The sequence below is a fragment of the Glycine max genome, chromosome 4 (assembly GCF_000004515.6).
Source record: "Glycine max cultivar Williams 82 chromosome 4, Glycine_max_v4.0, whole genome shotgun sequence".
NCBI classification, from domain to species: domain Eukaryota; kingdom Viridiplantae; phylum Streptophyta; class Magnoliopsida; order Fabales; family Fabaceae; genus Glycine; species Glycine max.
Window position 1 is genome coordinate 8,112,056 of NC_016091.4, and position 18,689 is coordinate 8,130,744.

The 18,689-nt window shown below is 32.5% G+C and overlaps 2 protein-coding genes across 2 annotated transcripts; one reads left to right on the plus strand and one right to left on the minus strand.

Moving 5' to 3' along the window:
- The first annotated feature begins 2,593 nt into the window (after positions 1 to 2,593).
- On the plus strand, positions 2,594 to 6,790 carry LOC100790753 (uncharacterized). The gene is given in 6 exon segments (NM_001254543.1): positions 2,594 to 2,993; positions 3,475 to 3,565; positions 3,685 to 3,845; positions 5,850 to 5,877; positions 6,080 to 6,188; positions 6,484 to 6,790. Coding segments are annotated over 6 exon segments (681 nt in total). The 5' UTR covers positions 2,594 to 2,783; the 3' UTR covers positions 6,566 to 6,790.
- Positions 6,791 to 12,636: 5,846 nt separating this feature from the next.
- LOC100791285 (glucose-6-phosphate isomerase 1, chloroplastic) lies at positions 12,637 to 18,032 on the minus strand. Its single transcript, XM_003522706.4, has 14 exons — positions 17,096 to 18,032; positions 16,893 to 17,015; positions 16,353 to 16,451; positions 16,175 to 16,258; positions 15,494 to 15,637; positions 15,339 to 15,404; positions 14,994 to 15,062; positions 14,804 to 14,911; positions 14,355 to 14,407; positions 14,138 to 14,276; positions 13,872 to 14,028; positions 13,565 to 13,643; positions 13,121 to 13,187; positions 12,637 to 13,021 (listed from the first exon to the last, which is right to left on the minus strand). Exons 1-14 carry the CDS (start codon positions 17,618 to 17,620, stop codon positions 12,887 to 12,889), a joined length of 1,848 nt encoding a protein of 615 aa, XP_003522754.1. The 5' UTR covers positions 17,621 to 18,032; the 3' UTR covers positions 12,637 to 12,886.
- Positions 18,033 to 18,689: the final 657 nt, after the last annotated feature.

An 18,689-nucleotide genomic window follows, 5' to 3' on the forward strand; every position in this document is an offset into this window, starting at 1 on the left:
TTGTAGTCATAATATACTCAAACTTTGAAATATTTACACCTTTAATAAAATGGACAATGAATTTTGTCTTGCATCAGTTGCATGTTCTATGAATAAATCTCATAGGTTGCCCTCTCTATCTTATAAAATCAATCGCATAATAAGTAGTTAGTTTTGTATTGTCATGCTCCTTGAATTTATGCAAATCAAATGAATCCTGAAAATCACACGAAAAACTGATTTTTATTTGGTTGATAGCAATGACGGACTCAAATTTGAATCAGTAGGGATAATTTATTTAAAAATATTTATTATTATTATTATTATACATGTAAAAATAAAGATATAAATATTAAAATTAAATGTAGTAAACTGAAAAGTGAATAAAATGTCTAACTAAATCAAACATAAAGATATTTAGTGAGCTGAAAAGGGAGCAAAATGTGAGAAAAACAAGTTATATATAAAAACACAAAATTTGACAACGGCAAAAAATTAGAAGTGGTTCAAATTATGAAAATAGGAAGAGCAAAAAGATAACAATAATACTGTATATACTTACATTTTCTCAAAGTCAGGAGGTCCATATGTAGCCCTTAAGTATACTTGTGTTTGCCATTAGTTTAGTTGATAATGTAAAGTTTTACCTTCACAATACATACTTACTAAACTCTAAAATTTAATAATTTTCAAAAAAAAAAAATTGAATGGAAACATCTCATCTCATCTCATTTCATTTATAATAACTGAATCAATACAACAAGGGACAAAGTTAAAAACATGTCTACATGCATAGTATCTTGACAGCCTTGCAAGGCAATGAACAACAACATTGACCCAAACTTTAGGGAAAATTAAGTTTTGAAATACACTCAGTTTTGTTTGCAGCTCCTAAGAATACTACCATGTATATTCGTTGTTGAAGAACTTGTGAGAGTGCAAGGAATCCATGACATGCTTGCAGTTGGTTCAAATATTATGTTGTCGAACTTCAAATCAGAGACCCAAATAATTGCTGTGTGGAGGGGCGCCGTTTCTTCTGCTTCATGAGCTGTTGGAGATCCGCGGTGGTGAGCCGTGATGGCTGCTATGAAGTGGCCTGTGTGGTCTCGAATGCATGAAGAGATAACTCTTCCATAATTTGCATATATAAAAAAATAGAGTTTCTATGGTGTCTCTGATAATTTTAGGGATTTTGATTTTTAGTTTTTTATTAATCAAATTACATGTCATCTTTTCAATAATTTTTTTATACTTTTAAATTAGTACTTGATTATTATTTTTAAAAATTTGAAAATGATAACTTTTTAAAGTAGAAAATATGATTAAAGATAACATTAAAAGTCTGAACTTTAAATTTTTTTAATTACTTTTAACACTTTTTATAATTTTTTTTTGGGATTTAGGGCTTAATTTTTGTTGATTTATTAAGCATGAGTTTTATAAGAAGTGTTGAAAGTAACTAATTTTTTTTTAGGATTTAGACTTTAATCATATTTTCTAATTTAAAAAAGTTACAATTTAATTTTTGTTTAAAAAATAATTAATAACTAATTCAAAAATGAAAAGATAATTAATGAAAAGATGACATATAATCTGTGAAATTAACTAATTAAAAATAATCAATAACTAATTTAAAAACAAAAAAATTAAGAATATCAAAACTCTCTAAATTATTAAAAACACCATATAAACTCTTTAAAAAGAAATAATTCTTCCATAATTCTTCTGTGAAATTGTACTGGTCCGCACTTGTAATAATATTTCCAGGATCAAACGTTAATTAATAATACCATTAAAAAGTAGGGGAAATTGAACACAAGATTTAAAAGAGAAAATTTAAAATTTAACAGTGAATTTAATTTTTTTTAATTTAAAATTTATTGTTTGAATATTTTTTTATGAAGAATTTAAATTTTTAAAATTTTAAAATATAATTTTAAACAACTAAATATGTGAGATTTTAATTTCTTCTTAAAATATGAAAAATTGAAATTCTCTTCTTAATCGAAAAAGACACTTCCTTAAGCAGATGATTCTCCTCTTCAAGAAACACCGTCCGGTAGAATTGTACCCGCCAATCACGGGAGCCGTCCTTGTCCATCATACAACAGAGGTGTTTGTTGACGTGGAGGGCTTGTGTCATGTCTTGCGCCGTTAAATACTCCTCTGACTCCCCAAGTCGCATTTTTACTCTCATATTTTTAATTTTTTTTATCCAAACACTATTTTGAAAATAAAAAAATTTTAATTGAAGTATTTAAAATTTTTAAAATTTAAAATTTCAAAAAATTTTAAACCCAAACTTCATAACTTTTGGCTTGCTTTTAGAAAAAAAGAAAAAGCTAGTATAATGAATCGTGGATTAAAAAAAATTATAAAAATGAAAATATGTTAAGCTAACGGCACGTAGATTACCTCTATGACTCGATTCGTTAGATTTACCTATAAGATATAAGATTTTCGGAGCTGTATGATAAATGATAACTAATTCTGTTTCTTATTTTGATATTCACTTGAGTTGTTTGTTGGTGTCAAAGTTTCAAACGCGTCAAAGTTAAAAAGGGAAAGATAAGAAAATAGTACTGATAGTAATAGGCAAAGGCAGAGGAAAGGGAACAATTGGAGTGCACGAAAATCATTAGCCACAGCCCTAACCCCCCCGACGCCTTCCATCGCATCGCCTCCTAAAACACCACACATCAAAACGACCGTGTTTCGGAGCAATCAATGTAAAATCTATGGACAATAACGACGAATCTTTATTCTCTCTCCGTCGTTGTTTGTTGCATCATTAATAGTAGATGCCAATGGATCCGAATCCGCAAGCCTCCGTGGAGTCCGACCCGGACCCGCTTCGCGTGAAGAGGAAGACCCTTGAGGCCGTGCTCTTGCAGTGTCAGAGAGCTCTCGAATTGATTAACGCTACTTCTTCTACTGCTGCTGACGTGGACGAAGAGGATTGCGAGATTGAAGGTGAAGCCACTGCTTCAGCTGATCCCGATGCCGACGAGGTAACTTTATTCCTCTTTCCGTTTTTAGGGTTTCCATTGGTACGGAATTTCAATTTTCTTCACTGTGTTGTGTTGCTAGGGAGTCTTTAATTGATCTCCAATGCTTAGGTGGTAGTGCTTGTTTAAAAAAATTAGTTTTATTCGTATTTTGAAAATACTTTGATACAGTTCCTCAGGTGCTTTTGGTGTTGTTTTTCAATCATAAAATCAGAGTTTTACTTCGGTAATTTGTGTTGATCTTTAATGCAAACCTTTATTACGTGGTTACCGATACCTCTAATTCTTGATTGGAGAACAGCACCAAAAACACTTAATAAAGAACTGCATCTATGTTTTACCCACAAATTTGTTCATTGGGTTAAAGAAGTGGCATATTTTTTATTTCAAGTTTGGAACCGAGTAGAGTACTCCCTTAATAATATGGAGATAAAATTTGGCTGATTATCATTTCTGACACCACAGCTCATGTGCCTGAATGCAGTTATGTGATCTGCTGAAATCTAGAGTTGAATGCCCGGCCTTTCTTCAACAGTTGGAGTGTGCTCAGGCTTCAGTTTCACAGAATATAGATGGTATCTTCTGCAATGTGAAATGGTTTTTGGCAGCTTGATGATTTCAAGTAATCAGTGTTTTCCCTATTTGTTTCAAATTTAGAATGATAATAAAAGAAAAATGTTCTTGGTTGTGGCAGAAGAAGGTAATTCCTGGGATATGGTTAGCAAAAATGATCTCTGGGAAGGTGAACGTGCTGACTCAGAGCAAGAAGATTATGTCCTTGTTAGACAAGAAGATATAGTGGAGGGCATTGCATGTTTCATGGCTGCATATTTGCTATCCTTAAAGCAGACTAAGGTATGTGATATGTATGCGCTTGTTGTTCAGTTGGCTCTATACTGTATGTAGATGTTATATTTGCCCCTTATGCATAGTTGAACTCATCGTGATATCATTTGAATGATATTCTTGTGCAATAATTTATAAACCATGAGAATCCAAATTTTTGGCTTCAAATTTCAAAGTATCTTCTTACATGCTATAAGAACCAGCTGTCTCCTGCTTTCTGCTATTCACCTTACTCATAGGTCCCATGTTGACTGGACCTTTTGCTTTCTTGTTTCTGATTATACCTCCAAATATGCTTCTCCATCAAGGTGCAAATTCCAATTGGGGAAAATGTTTTGTATGTTTCTTGAGAGGTTTTAGGAAATTTTCTTCCCCAATCATCTTTTAAGTTGTTTTTTATGTATATGTTGCCATCCATGTTGTGTAGAAACTTGTACAAATCATGGCCAGTTAATTATGTGAAGTGGAAACAGAAAGCATTTATAATTCTTAGATTTGAAATTTTGAATACAGTAAGGATGTATATCCTATGAAATATTTAATAGTATATTTATATATGTAAAATATACTGCATAATACGTAACTATTCCTAAAGTCACAATTCATAAATATAATCACTAAAAACCTTATTATCATTTCCCCAGATCTAACTATGCTAAAAGTAAAATTTAGAAAAATGTATTTGTAAAATACTTCTTGTGAAATAAACATGGAAGGCTTATTTTTTCTCTAAAATAATTTCAATGAAGCTAAAATAGGCAGGCTTCTCAAGCTGGTTTTGAAAATTTGAAATCCAATTTGAATCTGTTGCAACCTGATTGAGAAACCACCATTTTCTGTCCTCTGAATCACAAAGTCACAATTCATTCATAAATTGTCAAATCACACCAATTTGAACTATACTAATTGCAATTTTTTTTTACTTTTCTGAATTGGTATGTATTCAGCTGTCTTAGGCTCTTATAGCACAGATTGGCTACATATCAGCATGACTATTTCTGACAGTTCAGAAAAAGGGCCAAAATTATAGGTGTACCTACATCACCCAAGTAATTTGTATGATGCTAAAATTGGCATTGGATCTGACTATGCTATTTAAACAATCAGGACTTTCTGGCACGTTTAACATATTTTTCTTTCCTTGTGTCCTACATTTAATATTTATATTAAAATAAGTACTAAATTAAATATAGGGAGTGTTATTTACCAATATATACTCCATTATCCTAGTTGATGGATACTCAGCTGCCTAGTTTTTTTTTTTTAATCTTTTAGCAGTACTGTGGTCTGCTTTGTCAATTCTATTTTACTTTATTTTGGTTGCAATAAATGCTCTATGTTTTTGTTGTGGTTTGCATGAACTGATGTTTCGCCATTTATTTCTAGTCACTTAACTATTTGAGAATAGTAATATACCACTACTATTTCTTTGCAAAATTATACTGGAAACTTCTGGATTTAATATTTAGTGATGAACTTTAAGTTTATATAATGTGCATTTTCTCTACAAGGATGTCCGTCCACTTTGTTCTGTTAAATGTCAGGAAATAAGTAGTTTCATGTTGCAACTCACTATAATGTTGAAAAATGGAGGACAGAGAGGAGAGATAAGTTTTATGCCGGGATTGCATTGTTGGACTTAATATTATTGGTATCATATGTTTCCCCTTCCTTTATGCCTTTATGGGCATCATGTTGCAGTCCTGTTCGTTTGTTATATGGATAAAGTTTCTTCTTACAAGGAAATGCTCTAGAAGTCTCCATCATTCAATTTACATGCCTTTTCCATAGTCTGCTTCTCTGTAGCCCTTCTCATTCATCTTTAGGATAACAATCACTTGCACTGTGTAACAAGGAATGCCTTTTTCTTCTTTGGTTGTGAATAATGTTGTTTTTTGGTTGTGAATAATGTTGTTTTATGAATTCTATCTATGATCAGTTGCAGCAAACATATTCTACTTAATGCATTTGAAATTTCTGTTCCTCTCTAATTGATTTCTTTGCTCTTTGTAGGATTTGACCCCTATCCAACTCCAGAGTGGTGAGTTTTGCATTCTTCCTATAGCATGATGCCTTACCTTTGTTATTCTTCTGTATATTTGAGTGATAAACAAGAAATAACTCTTTATCATCTACCTTTTCATTCCAGATATTTTTTTTATGATCTTATTGAGACAAGTTCATTGTAAGTTAGCTAAAACAATAGGAAAGAATTTCTAACTAATTTTGGTTTGTTCCATTAGCACTTAGCAAGACATTCTCAGTGAAAAAGAAAAAGGGAAAGCTACGAAAGGCTTGGGATGGGAGCAAAGTTATTTATAATGTTGCATCGTGGGGGGCTACGGCCATAGGGTAAGTGGTTATTCCAACCCCCACTTTTATAATTAAGGAACTTATTATTGCATTCACCCTTAGCATAACTTGCATTAATTATGTGATATATCTTGCCCATGGATTTGTTTGTTGCCTGATAGCATATGTTTAATAGTCTCATGTGATGGCCTAATGGATACTGATACCTTGCGTGTCATCTTGTTAGTTGTACAGCATAACAAAAGAAAGTCATTCCCAGTTAATTTCACCCTCTTTCATTAAGCTACTAATAGTTTCATTTTAATTTACCACTTGCATTCGACATTGTTGACAGGATATATCAAAACCCTGTTATTCTCGGGGCTGCAACTAAAGCATTCTGGACTTCATGTCATGTTATATCAAAGCTTCTCTGATTTGCCCGTGCAGCTTGCGGCTTGTAGCAAAGTTGTGATGTAGTAATTTAACTCTTGTTCCCCTGCTTGTGCTGCAATTTAGCTTGGCGTCCCATGCCATGATCGTCTTTGATTTAAAATTCAATTTCTTTGCACCACAGATCAATTGATTTTAACACTGTTTGACATTGTAAATATTACTACTCAAATGATTCCGAGTGCAATTCAAAACTCAAGCCTTAAACATAATCTCCCTCCACATCTGAGAACTAAACTTTAATTTGCCTTGGTGTTTCTTTCATTTTTTGTTTTTGTTTCACAATATCTTATTTTCTTTTCTCACTTATTTTTTATGTGACCCTCACCCACGCTCCAAACTTATTTGTGCTTAACTTCTTTGAACTGATGCAACACTGGTACGTAGTTATCAGGCAATTTCTACCGTGAACTCATGTAAGATGTGGTTCATGGGTGAGGCGGGAGTTTTAAGCAGTTGGATATCATCCATCATAATTGAACGGTCAGATTATAAACCGGTAATCTATATGAATTAAGAATAATATTTTGTATTGAATGGTCCTTTTTAACCTTGGGACATAAGAGGAATTGTCTATACAAAGCAAAAGTCCATCGCCCCCTTAGCGATATTTGTGATGCTGCCAAGAATGCAACGAAAAGCTGTTGTGGTTATACGACAAGAATGGGATGTTTTCTTTTGATGTCCATTTTTACTTAATCCATTTTATCCCTTAATTAATCAATAAATTATCAATATCTCATGTGTACACAAACTCATCTGCTTTGGATTCATCGTGGGTTAACATTAAGTTACAAATTCTTCTGCAAACGACTTTCAAGTTTTCAATTCTCAAATAAAAAATCCACCTATAACTGCTACTATGCACGATAATACATTTCATTCTTTGCGTGAAACTGTTCTCTTCTCTCACTCACACCCTCTTTTTCGTTTCTTTCTGTAAAACTCTCTTTTCCTTAATTTCTTGCTGATGGCGCTTACTTTGTCGTTTTTTTCTTGGTAATAATATTACATATTTTCCTTAATTTGGTCTGATGGAGCCACTGCACATGAAGGGAGTATGAACATAATGCAGCTAAATACATTGCCTCTCTAAATGTGACATTTGAAATTGATTTTTTTTGCTGATTCTTATTTGATAATTTTTTTACTTAATGTAGTTCTGTTGTTCTTTCTAGGAGGAGCATTGCATAACTAATATGTGACTGTCAGGTGCCCATTTGTTCTCTCTTAATGCATTCTTTTCAAATGTTAAAAGCTTCAACCATCGAACTACATTCACTGACTAATTGTTTTTGCTTTGATGTTTCTGCTGCCACCATTCGTCGAAGCAATTGAGCACAGCAAACTAAAAAATGTAATCTTCACAAGTTTTTTTTTCGCACTTTTTTTCATTTGTTTTGTATATCAATGAAAAAATGTGTCTCATCACTTTTTTAGTTCTCTTCATTGTTTTATTGTATTTCTTTTTCTTTTTCTCTTTTCATCATTTTTATTTGTTCTTTGTTTATTATAGGGTGTTCTATACTACTATTTTGTTTCTTTTATTTTATATTGACTAATTTTGTGTTTAATTTTTTTATAACAAATTCATTATTATTAAAGAAAAATCAAAATTGAACAACACCGCATGATGCAAACTATCATGATAGATACAAAGAATGTTTATAGCAAAATACCAGATAACATCCTTGACCAAAAATAACACACCATATATAATAGGATTATATGGTCATTTATCATCTTCCATCGTACGCTTGAAACCTAAGTTGATGATATGCAAAAATAGACATGTGGACTTGAAAACTACTCTGATAAATAATATAACAAATTTTGTGTTTAATAATTTAGATTTTCTCTTTTGTTCATATGCAATGTTCATTTTTTTCCTTTTATTTGTTTTCCTTCCTTATGCTATTTCTATATATTAGAAATGGACGTATTTGACTATCTCAAGCTAAAACATTATAGTAACTAATATATTTTAACTTGCACCAAAATACACGTACCGTGTTCCTGTTTCTATACATTTTATTGCTTCAAATGTTCTTTTCTCAACTAAATTAGTTATTTTAAAAAAATAAAAAACTGTTATCTCTTTGTATTTAATTCGGTAATTTTTTTAAAATAAAAATGCTATCTCTTTATTTTTATATCAGTTATTTGAAAAAAATGCCATTTTTTGTTTTTAATTCAGTAGAGACGAAAAAAGTGTAGTGGAAACAGAGAATTTATTTTAAAGATTTAATAATAAAAGAATAGTGAGTTGAAATTTTAAAATTAAAAAATTGAAAGTTTTTAAATGATGGTATTTTGGAATTTTAAAAATAAACTAAAATAATCAGTTTTCAAATAATAGTGGTTTATTGAAAAAAAACGAGAATAAAATAACGAGCTAATTTGAAATTTTAAAATTAAAAAAAAGGGTAGTTTTTAAATAATAATTGATTATTTTTTGATTTAATATTTATTTAATTTTTGTAGTAGTAGTTCATATTTCTAATTTTATGTATAAAATTAATAATAAATATTTTTAAATTTATTATTTATTAAATAATTATTTATTAATTTTTAATATTTAAATAATTATGTAAAAAAAAAATTCTGACTCCCTTTGATCGACACCTGGTCCACTGTGTCGGGCACATTAAGATGGTATTTTCATGACCATCACAATCGCTGTTGCTGGTTGTTACCAAATGTTGCATTTATTTATATGGCCATAAAAACGGAATGGTGCTTTTGCGATTGTAGAATGTGAATCCTGTTAGTGGAAAATTGAAGGGTAGAGATGCGGCATTGCAAAGCTATGCTTTCTCATATTGTATAATTTGTTGTTTATTATATTAAAAAGCACAAGCAGTGCAGATATAAAAAAACAAATCAGCCCATTAAAAAATACCGTGTTTTAACAAATACATGTACCCATTCTTGTACTCATTCCCATGACTATGTGGATAATCCACATCCTATGCGCATACATATAAAATATAAAAAAAAAATTATGCAAAATGTATTTGAAATTTTAGTTTAGTAAAAATATAAATTAATATACAAAATGTATAATCATCCAAAACTTTTAAAATACAAGGATTAAAAATTAAATTTAATTGATGAAAGATATAATTACAATTTTAACATATATCTATACATTTAACGTTGATAAAAAAGTTTGAGTGTTAACTAAAATAATTTTAAAAATAAAAGAAATTTGACTGAATAATCAATTAAAATCTTACTATACTAATCTTTATTCTAATTTATAGTTTGTAGTAAATTAATTTTTTTTATTTGGATAATCAATTAAAAAATCTAAAAAGAAGGGAAATATAGTTCGCAACAAATCGTACGGGTCTAAATTAAGGCTAATATGACGATTTAATTTATTCACAAAAAAATTGTAATTTAATTTTTATATAATTAAGACAGTTAAGTTTAACATAATTAGAGCCTTATAAGTAGTTGAATGACCATTTGTTAATTAATTATGATATGTAATTTGTTCATTAATTATTATAAGTACCAAAAAAAATGTTTAATATCATATATTAGTAAAAAAACTATACATTTACAAGTATTTAAGAATACATATAAAACATGGAAAATACATATTTAATTGATGAGCAAGGTAACAATTATGAATGTAAAATTTGTAAGAGAAGAGCACGGAAAACAAATGAACATTCTCAGTATAGGTTGGTATGAGTTTCTCGTCACAATAACTATAAATCATTCTTAACATATAATTAAGAAAATATTTATATATTTAAAATGTCTTATAAAAATATTAGTAAATAATGTTTACTTAAGCATGACATATGACACAGGTGGTACACTTTAATTTAATACAGGAGCATTTTGACGGACAAAAAATAAATTCAGAAGAATATTATCTATTTAGGGTGTTGAAAACCTATCAAAGCCAAAATGCTTGTCCGTAAGAAAGACATGACAATACTTGAATATTTACCTTTTGTAGATTTCACTCTTCACTGGATGCTAATCATCTCCAAATACACTCTAAGTATTAAACATAAAATAGTCCTGACAAACCATAATTATCTCCTGTTTTTTCATGAGTTCACAACCTAGATTAACAAGTCTCTCAAGTTTTTCGGACTTGACTTCAATAATATCTTCATATTAAAACATAAATACTAATTGAGTCAGAAAATTTAACCCAGTTGATGAAACAGAATGTATGAATTATCATAAATCTTAATTGGACAAATTATGTGAATTGTTGTAAACCTTCCAATTATGTAATTTCAATTCTTACGAAGAAAAAAAAATCTAATGGATATGAAGCATACATATATTATCCCACTTACCATTTCAATATTTGTAGACTCATGGAAGCAATCACGTTTCCACATAATGTCCTCTTCTTTCTCAATCTAAAACATGAATCACATCTAATCAAATTACATTATTCTAGTAATAAGTGCTTATAAAAAATAAATCACTTGCCATTGAAGAAAACTCAAAAACCGGAAACATGGTTTTGCACTTGAGGCAGTTAGGAATATAATTCCTAATTAATTAATTAGTGTGGGCTACATATTATATTTATCATTTATATTATTTATTTATATTTAGGGGGTCAATAGAAGTGATCTAATTTGATAAGTCTATTGGACTATCATCAAAAATTGATACGAGCTTGACAAGCGAAAATCAGTTTGACCCAATAATGAGATCTCTCAAATTAAAACCTAAAGTAAGTTGTGGTCCCCAAGACACTAAATTATAAATTATATTCTCTTCTTCCCATCTGATGAGAAACCTAAGGTCTCAAAAGAAAAAACGGTGATTTGATTGAGGAAGAACATAAAACCAACAGTTCCTCGGACTCATCAATCCTGCTGCTTATTATGGATCTAGTTATTTTTCACAACTCCTTTTGATAATCTAATGTAATTTATTTTCGGTGATTATTGATATTTTATTAAGATCACTAAAATTTCAAACAATTTCTTTTGTTAAATGGTAACATCCCTTATTACTCAAAATAAAATAAAAATTACAGAAGTAGTTAATAATAAATGTTCAGTGGCATTAAAAACAGCAAGATGCAGGTAAAAAAAAATAAGAAAAATATTTAACAAGACAAAGGAAACTCAGTTAAAGATGAGGCAAAATGGATCACAGACAAAAATAAATAAATGGGACTCAGTCCTCCAAGCTCTAAATCTATTCATTATTACGTACCAAACTTTATTGACTAAGTTCCGCTGCTGCTATGAATGGTGGAGCATCCAGACTAGAGATTGCAGCAATGCGACCTATCAAAATTGAATTGGCAGTGGATCTTGCTGAATTGTTTAAATTTTAAAAAATAATTGTGATTTTTTTTTACAAATGCTTTCTTAAGAAGTAAATAAAATTTGTTTTTTAAAAAAATATAAAACTATTTTTTAAAAAATAAAAACAATTTAAACAAACACACTAAAAAATAGAAAATTATCTTATTTTATTTTAAAAAAATGTTTTTTTAACAAATAAATATAAGACCGACGGATGTGACCTTTCTGAACATAGGTCGAGTCCGAGATAAAGAGCAAACGTAACGGTGGAGGCATGTTCAAGTGGTAAATTTTTTTTAAGCCTGATCTTATCCTTCTACTATCTGAGTTAGTTGGTTCTACGCAATTCATCCTTGGGTTTGGTCGTGAATAAATGGAAAAGAAAGGAAGGGAAATTGGATCTGAAAATTCTGTTTGAGAAACTGACCGTGGGATGGGTGAAAACTTGCTTTACTTCGGTCATAGTTTAATTGTTGCAACGAAACTAGCTATTTCTCGGTGAATCTGTTGTATGGGGTTTTCTGTATGTTTCATGCATTCCAGAATAAAGCTAACAGTAGCAGAAAGGATTCGTTGCATTTAATATAAGAGTAGCAGATTTCCCTCTATTTCTCACTGTACCAAAATGGATCCCCTTTTCAGATCATGAGCTACTGCTACTGTTTACACAAAATGCTTTTAATTTTGTTATTGCTTTGCTGCTTGCACCTAAGAGCTGCCCTAATGAAAGCAACCCACCACATGAATAATTTAGGCAGCGAAAGGAACAATTTTATTAATTATATTTACCCACTGGATTCTCCATTTGGTTACACGTAGTTCCAATTCAGAACACCAAAACACTTTCAAGAATTTGTCTTAACAGAAATTTCCACTTTCGTTAATGATGGAGATTCAACATTGAAACCAAATTATTGCAGGCAACTTCTCTTCTGTTGGTCCGTGTATTCAAACACAATTGCAACATTACCAAAACATGAATTCTGGTAGTCGTCTAACTCATGCATACAACCCATCAATGTTACATTCCCCAAGAAAAACCTTGATGCTGCGTGGTGAACCACAGCTGCCTTCGACAATCAATGCTCTGTCATTGGCAGCCATGTGTGCGATAATCTTGTAAATCATTTCGATCTGCATACAAGTGAAAAATGTTATTGAACTTTGATGATTCTTAATAAACAGGGTAGTACACATAATTGAAGAAGAAATAAAGAGGGATAATGTATGTACATCTTCAGGAGCATGGCAACGGTCTGCTACTTCTTCGAGGGTCAATGGTTCTACAGGTTCTTTGCAGCTGAAAACAGAAACATATAAATATTATTTGGTGATAGACTTAACTAAAAATATATATTAGGACGCAAAACACACAGTGAATCCATATTCGAGACAGATATTGATCCTCTGATTATGACCCTAAATAATTGCTAATATTTTCCGTGGGATGCACCTTGCACCACATCATTATTGAAATGACTCCTAGTTAGGATAGCCATTTCCTACTCGTGATAACAAGAGGGGCCTGGCCAACACATCTTAGTGAAAGGAAAATCAAATCCACTGAAAACAACTCTTCTGGACTCACTTTTACAAGTCTCTGAGAGCAGAGGCTATACCCGAAATAACCCCAGCTAAGACAAAGAGAAGCTTGGTGCTCTAAAATAAACATCATACCTTGCCTCATTTAGCACTGCCAACACTCGCTTCTGAAGTGCTAGTACTTCACCTGCTGCTTTTTTACCAGCTTCCACACCTAAACAATTATCATCGTTCAGACTTCAGATGTCGATGAATGGTAAAACAAGCTAACATAATATGAGTTCCACATGTAAATTTCAGTATCCTTGCTTTAAATTTTATAACAACATTAATCATTGAATCCCGATATAGGTCAGGGTAAAAATTCTAAGTCAGACATTGTAAACATAACTCTATAAAAATAAAGAAAATTCTAAAATGGGCTAAATAAATTATATTTTACCTGGTTGATGATAAGCATTTATGTTGACAAGGGAGGCATAAATTCCTACTGCTCGTTCATAGAGTGCAATAAGAGCACCAACTGTTCTAGGTGTCACTTCTTGTACAGTAACTGTGATGGACTCTCGGTTATTGGCATACAGAGCTGATCTTGTTCCCTATAGAAAGTCCAATTTTAGCATGAAGGGAACAAACAACAACCTAACAACAGTCTTAAATAAAACTATCAAATTCAATAAGAAAATATACTCGATGAGTAGATCAGACCTGTAGCATACCAAACAAGTAGTCACCGCATGTGACACCAGGTTCAAGTTCCCAATCATGACCAGGAGGTCTATCACGTAGCACCTCAATGAATGTTACAAAGAAATTGTGTACACCTTCCCTCAATTGTTGAATATAGCTGCAAGGGGGTAAAGGTTTACTAGACAGTAATCAATAAACTATATTTAAAAAAAAAAAAACTAGTATGAAAACTCACGCATGTTGATCTGTGCTTCCTTTGTTTCCATAGACACTAATTCCTTGATTAACCTATACAATCCAAAAGTTCAAAAGTCAGATTCCGATATATCATTAACTCATGAGGGATTGAAGCATCTCTAAGACTAAACATAATACATGTGATATAGCAGCAAGAAAGATCCATCGTAGTAGGAAAAATAGGATCCATTGTTAACAATGTCTGGTCAAGTTAATCATGTCAGATCTGATGCAAGTGGGCTCCACATGAAAGCATGACAATGTATACAAGACAACAACACAAATCAAGGATTAAAAATGAAAGACCATAGAGTTCCTTAGGCTACTTCCTGGTGCAGGCACAGCTGTAAACTTAATTGAAAGATATCTAAAAATTCACCCAAGAAATGCAGGACAGAGTACAAAAATGTTATTTAGATTTGATGTACAAATAAGAATAAGACATACCCGATTACCATCCAAGTCAAACTCCTTGCCTAGAGATTCCATGACCAGCTGCTGCAAGTATCTACTGAATAATAACAGGCTGTCCTTGTATGGAAGAATAACCATATCCTACAGAATAAGAAGGAAAAGAAAACAATGAGAAATAGTCAAATAAAACAGAAGACAGACGCTAACCGATCATAATTCTCACCTTGGATCCTACACCATCTGTAGCCCAATACCAACATAAAGCCAGCAGAGCTGCAGGGTTATTCCTTAACTGCACAAATGCATATATTAACAGAGAAGTAATTAGTTTCACGCCAATTTCCGTACACTTCAAACCCAAGCACCATATACATGTATTTGTCACATGAAGCATCGATAGTACTTAACATAGGTATGGCATTGGCAAATCATTAAGTAAGAACAAGCTCAAGGTATGGTACAACTCATGCATTGTCATACATGAAAATCCTTCAATTACATGTGCACAACTCTGAAAGTAATAACAACAATAACGGCAACAAAAAAAAAATGAGAAACTGATGCATACCACAGTACTCCTATTAGCCTCATCCATCAATGATGCACCGGCAAGCATTTCTCTAATATCAATGCCCTAAATCAAAGAGCATTATAAGAAAACACAAAATGTCAATGTATAAATAATAAATAGTAAATAATGAATTTACATTTATAGCCACTTACCTGAAGGGCTGCTGGAAGCAGGCCAACTGCAGACATCTCTGACGTTCTACCTCCCACCCAATCAAACATAGGAAATCTAGCTAACCAGCCCTCAATTCTGGCAGTGTTATCCAACAAAGAATTTTCTTGTGTTATAGCAACACCCTGCATTATAGCATGGACATTAGTGACTTGTAACAAATTCCACAAATTGAAACTGACAGCAGACGTGCAAGTGATATGCAGGATCAATAGCATTTGGATTTTTTTTACAGTCAAAACAAAAAATGAATTGATCAAAGTGGCAATTTTCCAGTAAATATTGCTTCTAATTATAAATTAATACTTAAAACCATAATTATCTTACTATCAATAAACAAGGTAGTTTTCCACAACTCTAAAAAAAAGTAGTACAACATAACTCCAGAAGTTTCAAATATTGCGGTACAATGCAAGCAAATCTATGAAAATTATAAAAATAAAAAAAGTATAGGAGACAGAAAATTGAAATTTTGAGAATATTCATACTTGCAAATGCAGATCAATCCAGATATGATTAGTTTTTTCACCCTCGTAAAACTATTACTCACGATTCTAGCACCATAATACTATCTAGTATCTGAAGTTCTGAGTCAAACGTAGTAGTGTATTATAATAAGGGGAAATAAAAATATATAAAAAAGTGAAAACCTGAGATTAAACCTGTTTAGGAAAATCCAAGCCTGCTTCACGAAAGGCCTTCTGCACTTCCAATAAACCATTTCTGGTCTCAGGAGTACCTCCACTCTGAAGATAATAAAAATCACAAGTCAAAAACATGTTCCCTGACTGATTATAGCATCATAATCAAACAAAAAAAAAGCACAATCTCCATGCAGACCTTTGATATCACAATCACAAGTGTTGAAGCTAGCTCAGGCCCAAGTTGTGCAATCTGATGATCAATTCCAGCAGGATCCGTGTTGTCCACAAATCTTATCTGTGGTAGAGAAGTGAAAGAAGACAAAGTCATCACTAAATCCTTGTGAGAAATGAAATAACTGAATTCACCAATTAGGGGCAAATTCCCATGGATTACTTATTCTTGCAATTTAGCATTAGTAATTTCTCAGAAGAAAAATTATTAGATAATATAATCCTCGACTACCGTGTTTGGTTTAACGTTAGGTTGAACGAGTACACATTCACATGCATGTTTTGTGAGAAGTAAGAATTCTTAGCTTTTGATTCAACAACCATTTGGGGGCTTTCCAATGGTAAACCAAACACACACACATCCATAGTCCCAACCAATTTCTATATGTTACGTAATTGAGTTTTTCAATTTACACGGAAGTATTAATAACACTAGACTACATGTCAAGTAAAAATTAGTTGGGATCATGTAATAATTTCTCGAACAATAGAGCTAGATAGATACCTTGAGTGGAGGATTATCAGGTGCCAATGCTTCTGCAACAAACTGTGGTCCAAGAGCAGAACCTCCAATTCCCACAGACAATATTTGAGTAAATCGACCCTCCGGAGACGAAGGAGGCTTAATCTGCCAAAGTACATTCCATCATATTCCCACACACAAATCACCAAAAGAAGGAGAAGTGAACTGAACTGAACTAAACTAACCTTACCACTAACGACGTCGTTAGCGAACTTGCAAACAGCGTCGAGAGTGTTCTCAATCTGCGTTTTAAGGAACGAGTTGGGCGCACGCTTAGGGTCCCTCAGCCAATAGTGTCCCACCATGCGACTCTCATCGGGATTCGCGATCGCGCCCTTCTCCAACTCCTCCATCGCCCGAAACGCCGCTTGGAAACGGGGTTCCATCTCCTTAACGAACTCATCACTGAACCCGACCCGACTCACATCCAAGTAAATCCCAAGTTCCTTGTGCTGGTATAGCCAACCCACGTATCTCCGCCACAGCGCGCGCGGATCCTTCTCCAACCCCTTCTTCACCGCCGCCGCCAACGCTCCGTCGGAAACCTCCCGAGCCACCGCACGGAGCGGCGCGAGGCTGAGGGTCCGATCGGCGAGGCGTGCGGGGAAGGACACGTGGTCTTTGCGGAGAGGGTCGGTCAACGATGGGGATTGGTTTGGGAATTTTTTGAGAGTCGGGGAAGAGGAGCAAATGCCTGAGAGTGATGCCATAGTTTTGTTTTTTGAGATCGCGGTTGAACGTTGAAACCGAGGATTTTACGTTAGGAGCATGATATTTTTCGGAGTTGGGAACAAACAAGTGCTGTGTTGATGCGAATGGTGTGGTTTAGTTGAATCTGATGAAGTGGAACTTTGTTTTTTAAGGTGACAGACAGCGTTGGAGAAGAGAGCGGTTTTTGTCTTTGTTGAAGGTTGTTTTCTGGTTCTGTGTGCTGTCTTTCTTTTGTGATATTCACCAGAGTCACGCGCTGATTGGTGGGTGGTGATACTTGTTAGCTGTTAGTTGCTATTGCAATGAAATAAGTCAAATAATAACACCTCTCTCTCTCTCTGTGTCTGTTGCCCTCCGCAGCAAATTTAAATTTGTTCATGTTGTTTTTATCATAAATAAAATGTTCAGGCTGCAAATATTCAAGGGATTAATTTAACTTATGGCGACTCACTAATTATTATTATGAAGTTATGACGTCAGATGATTTAGATACATGTTTTTTTTATGATAAAAAAATCAGGTGATAATAAACTCATTGTTGTGCAAGTGGGAAAATATAACAGATTTTTTATAAATTGACTAGTGCTTTTGTTTTTTCTTCTTAAAATTGGTTCACCAAAAAATGACGTCAATTGGAAAATCACGTCTTTGAGTTTGAGGGGCGTGTCTCTATCAAGGGTGAGAGCAATGGAACCTCTTCAACATGAATCATGTTTAAAAAGATACCTTTATTTGCAATATTCTCTTCTATTTGTGAAATTATCATATTATTCAAAATAGTTTAATCTTTATTGCAAAAATAGGATATATATATATATATATATATATATATATATATATATATATATATATATTTATATATCAAAATTGATCTGATTAGACAGTGTTATACTGTTATCCAAATATAAATCTTGCATGATAAGTTAATTTCTTTTACTGCAGCAGGACCCGGATTAACTTAAGCAAATCTTTAGGAGAGGCTTATTTTAACATGCAACTGCCTTGTTTATGCGTTAAACCGAACCAACAGCAGCACATATGCTTTTCCAGTGCATTTAACATTTTTTA

Bases quoted from the DNA above. Each gene is read 5' to 3' on its own strand.
- LOC100791285 (XM_003522706.4), bottom strand. From the start codon at position 17,620: ATGGCATCACTCTCAGGCATTTGCTCCTCTTCCCCGACTCTCAAAAAA. The intron at 16,259-16,352 runs GTCTGCATGGAG...TATTATCTTCAG, and splicing joins TTGTGATTGTGATATCAAAG to AGTGGAGGTACTCCTGAGAC. The intron at 13,644-13,871 runs GTAAAATATAAT...ATAATTGTTTAG, and splicing joins AAATGCTTATCATCAACCAG to GTGTGGAAGCTGGTAAAAAA.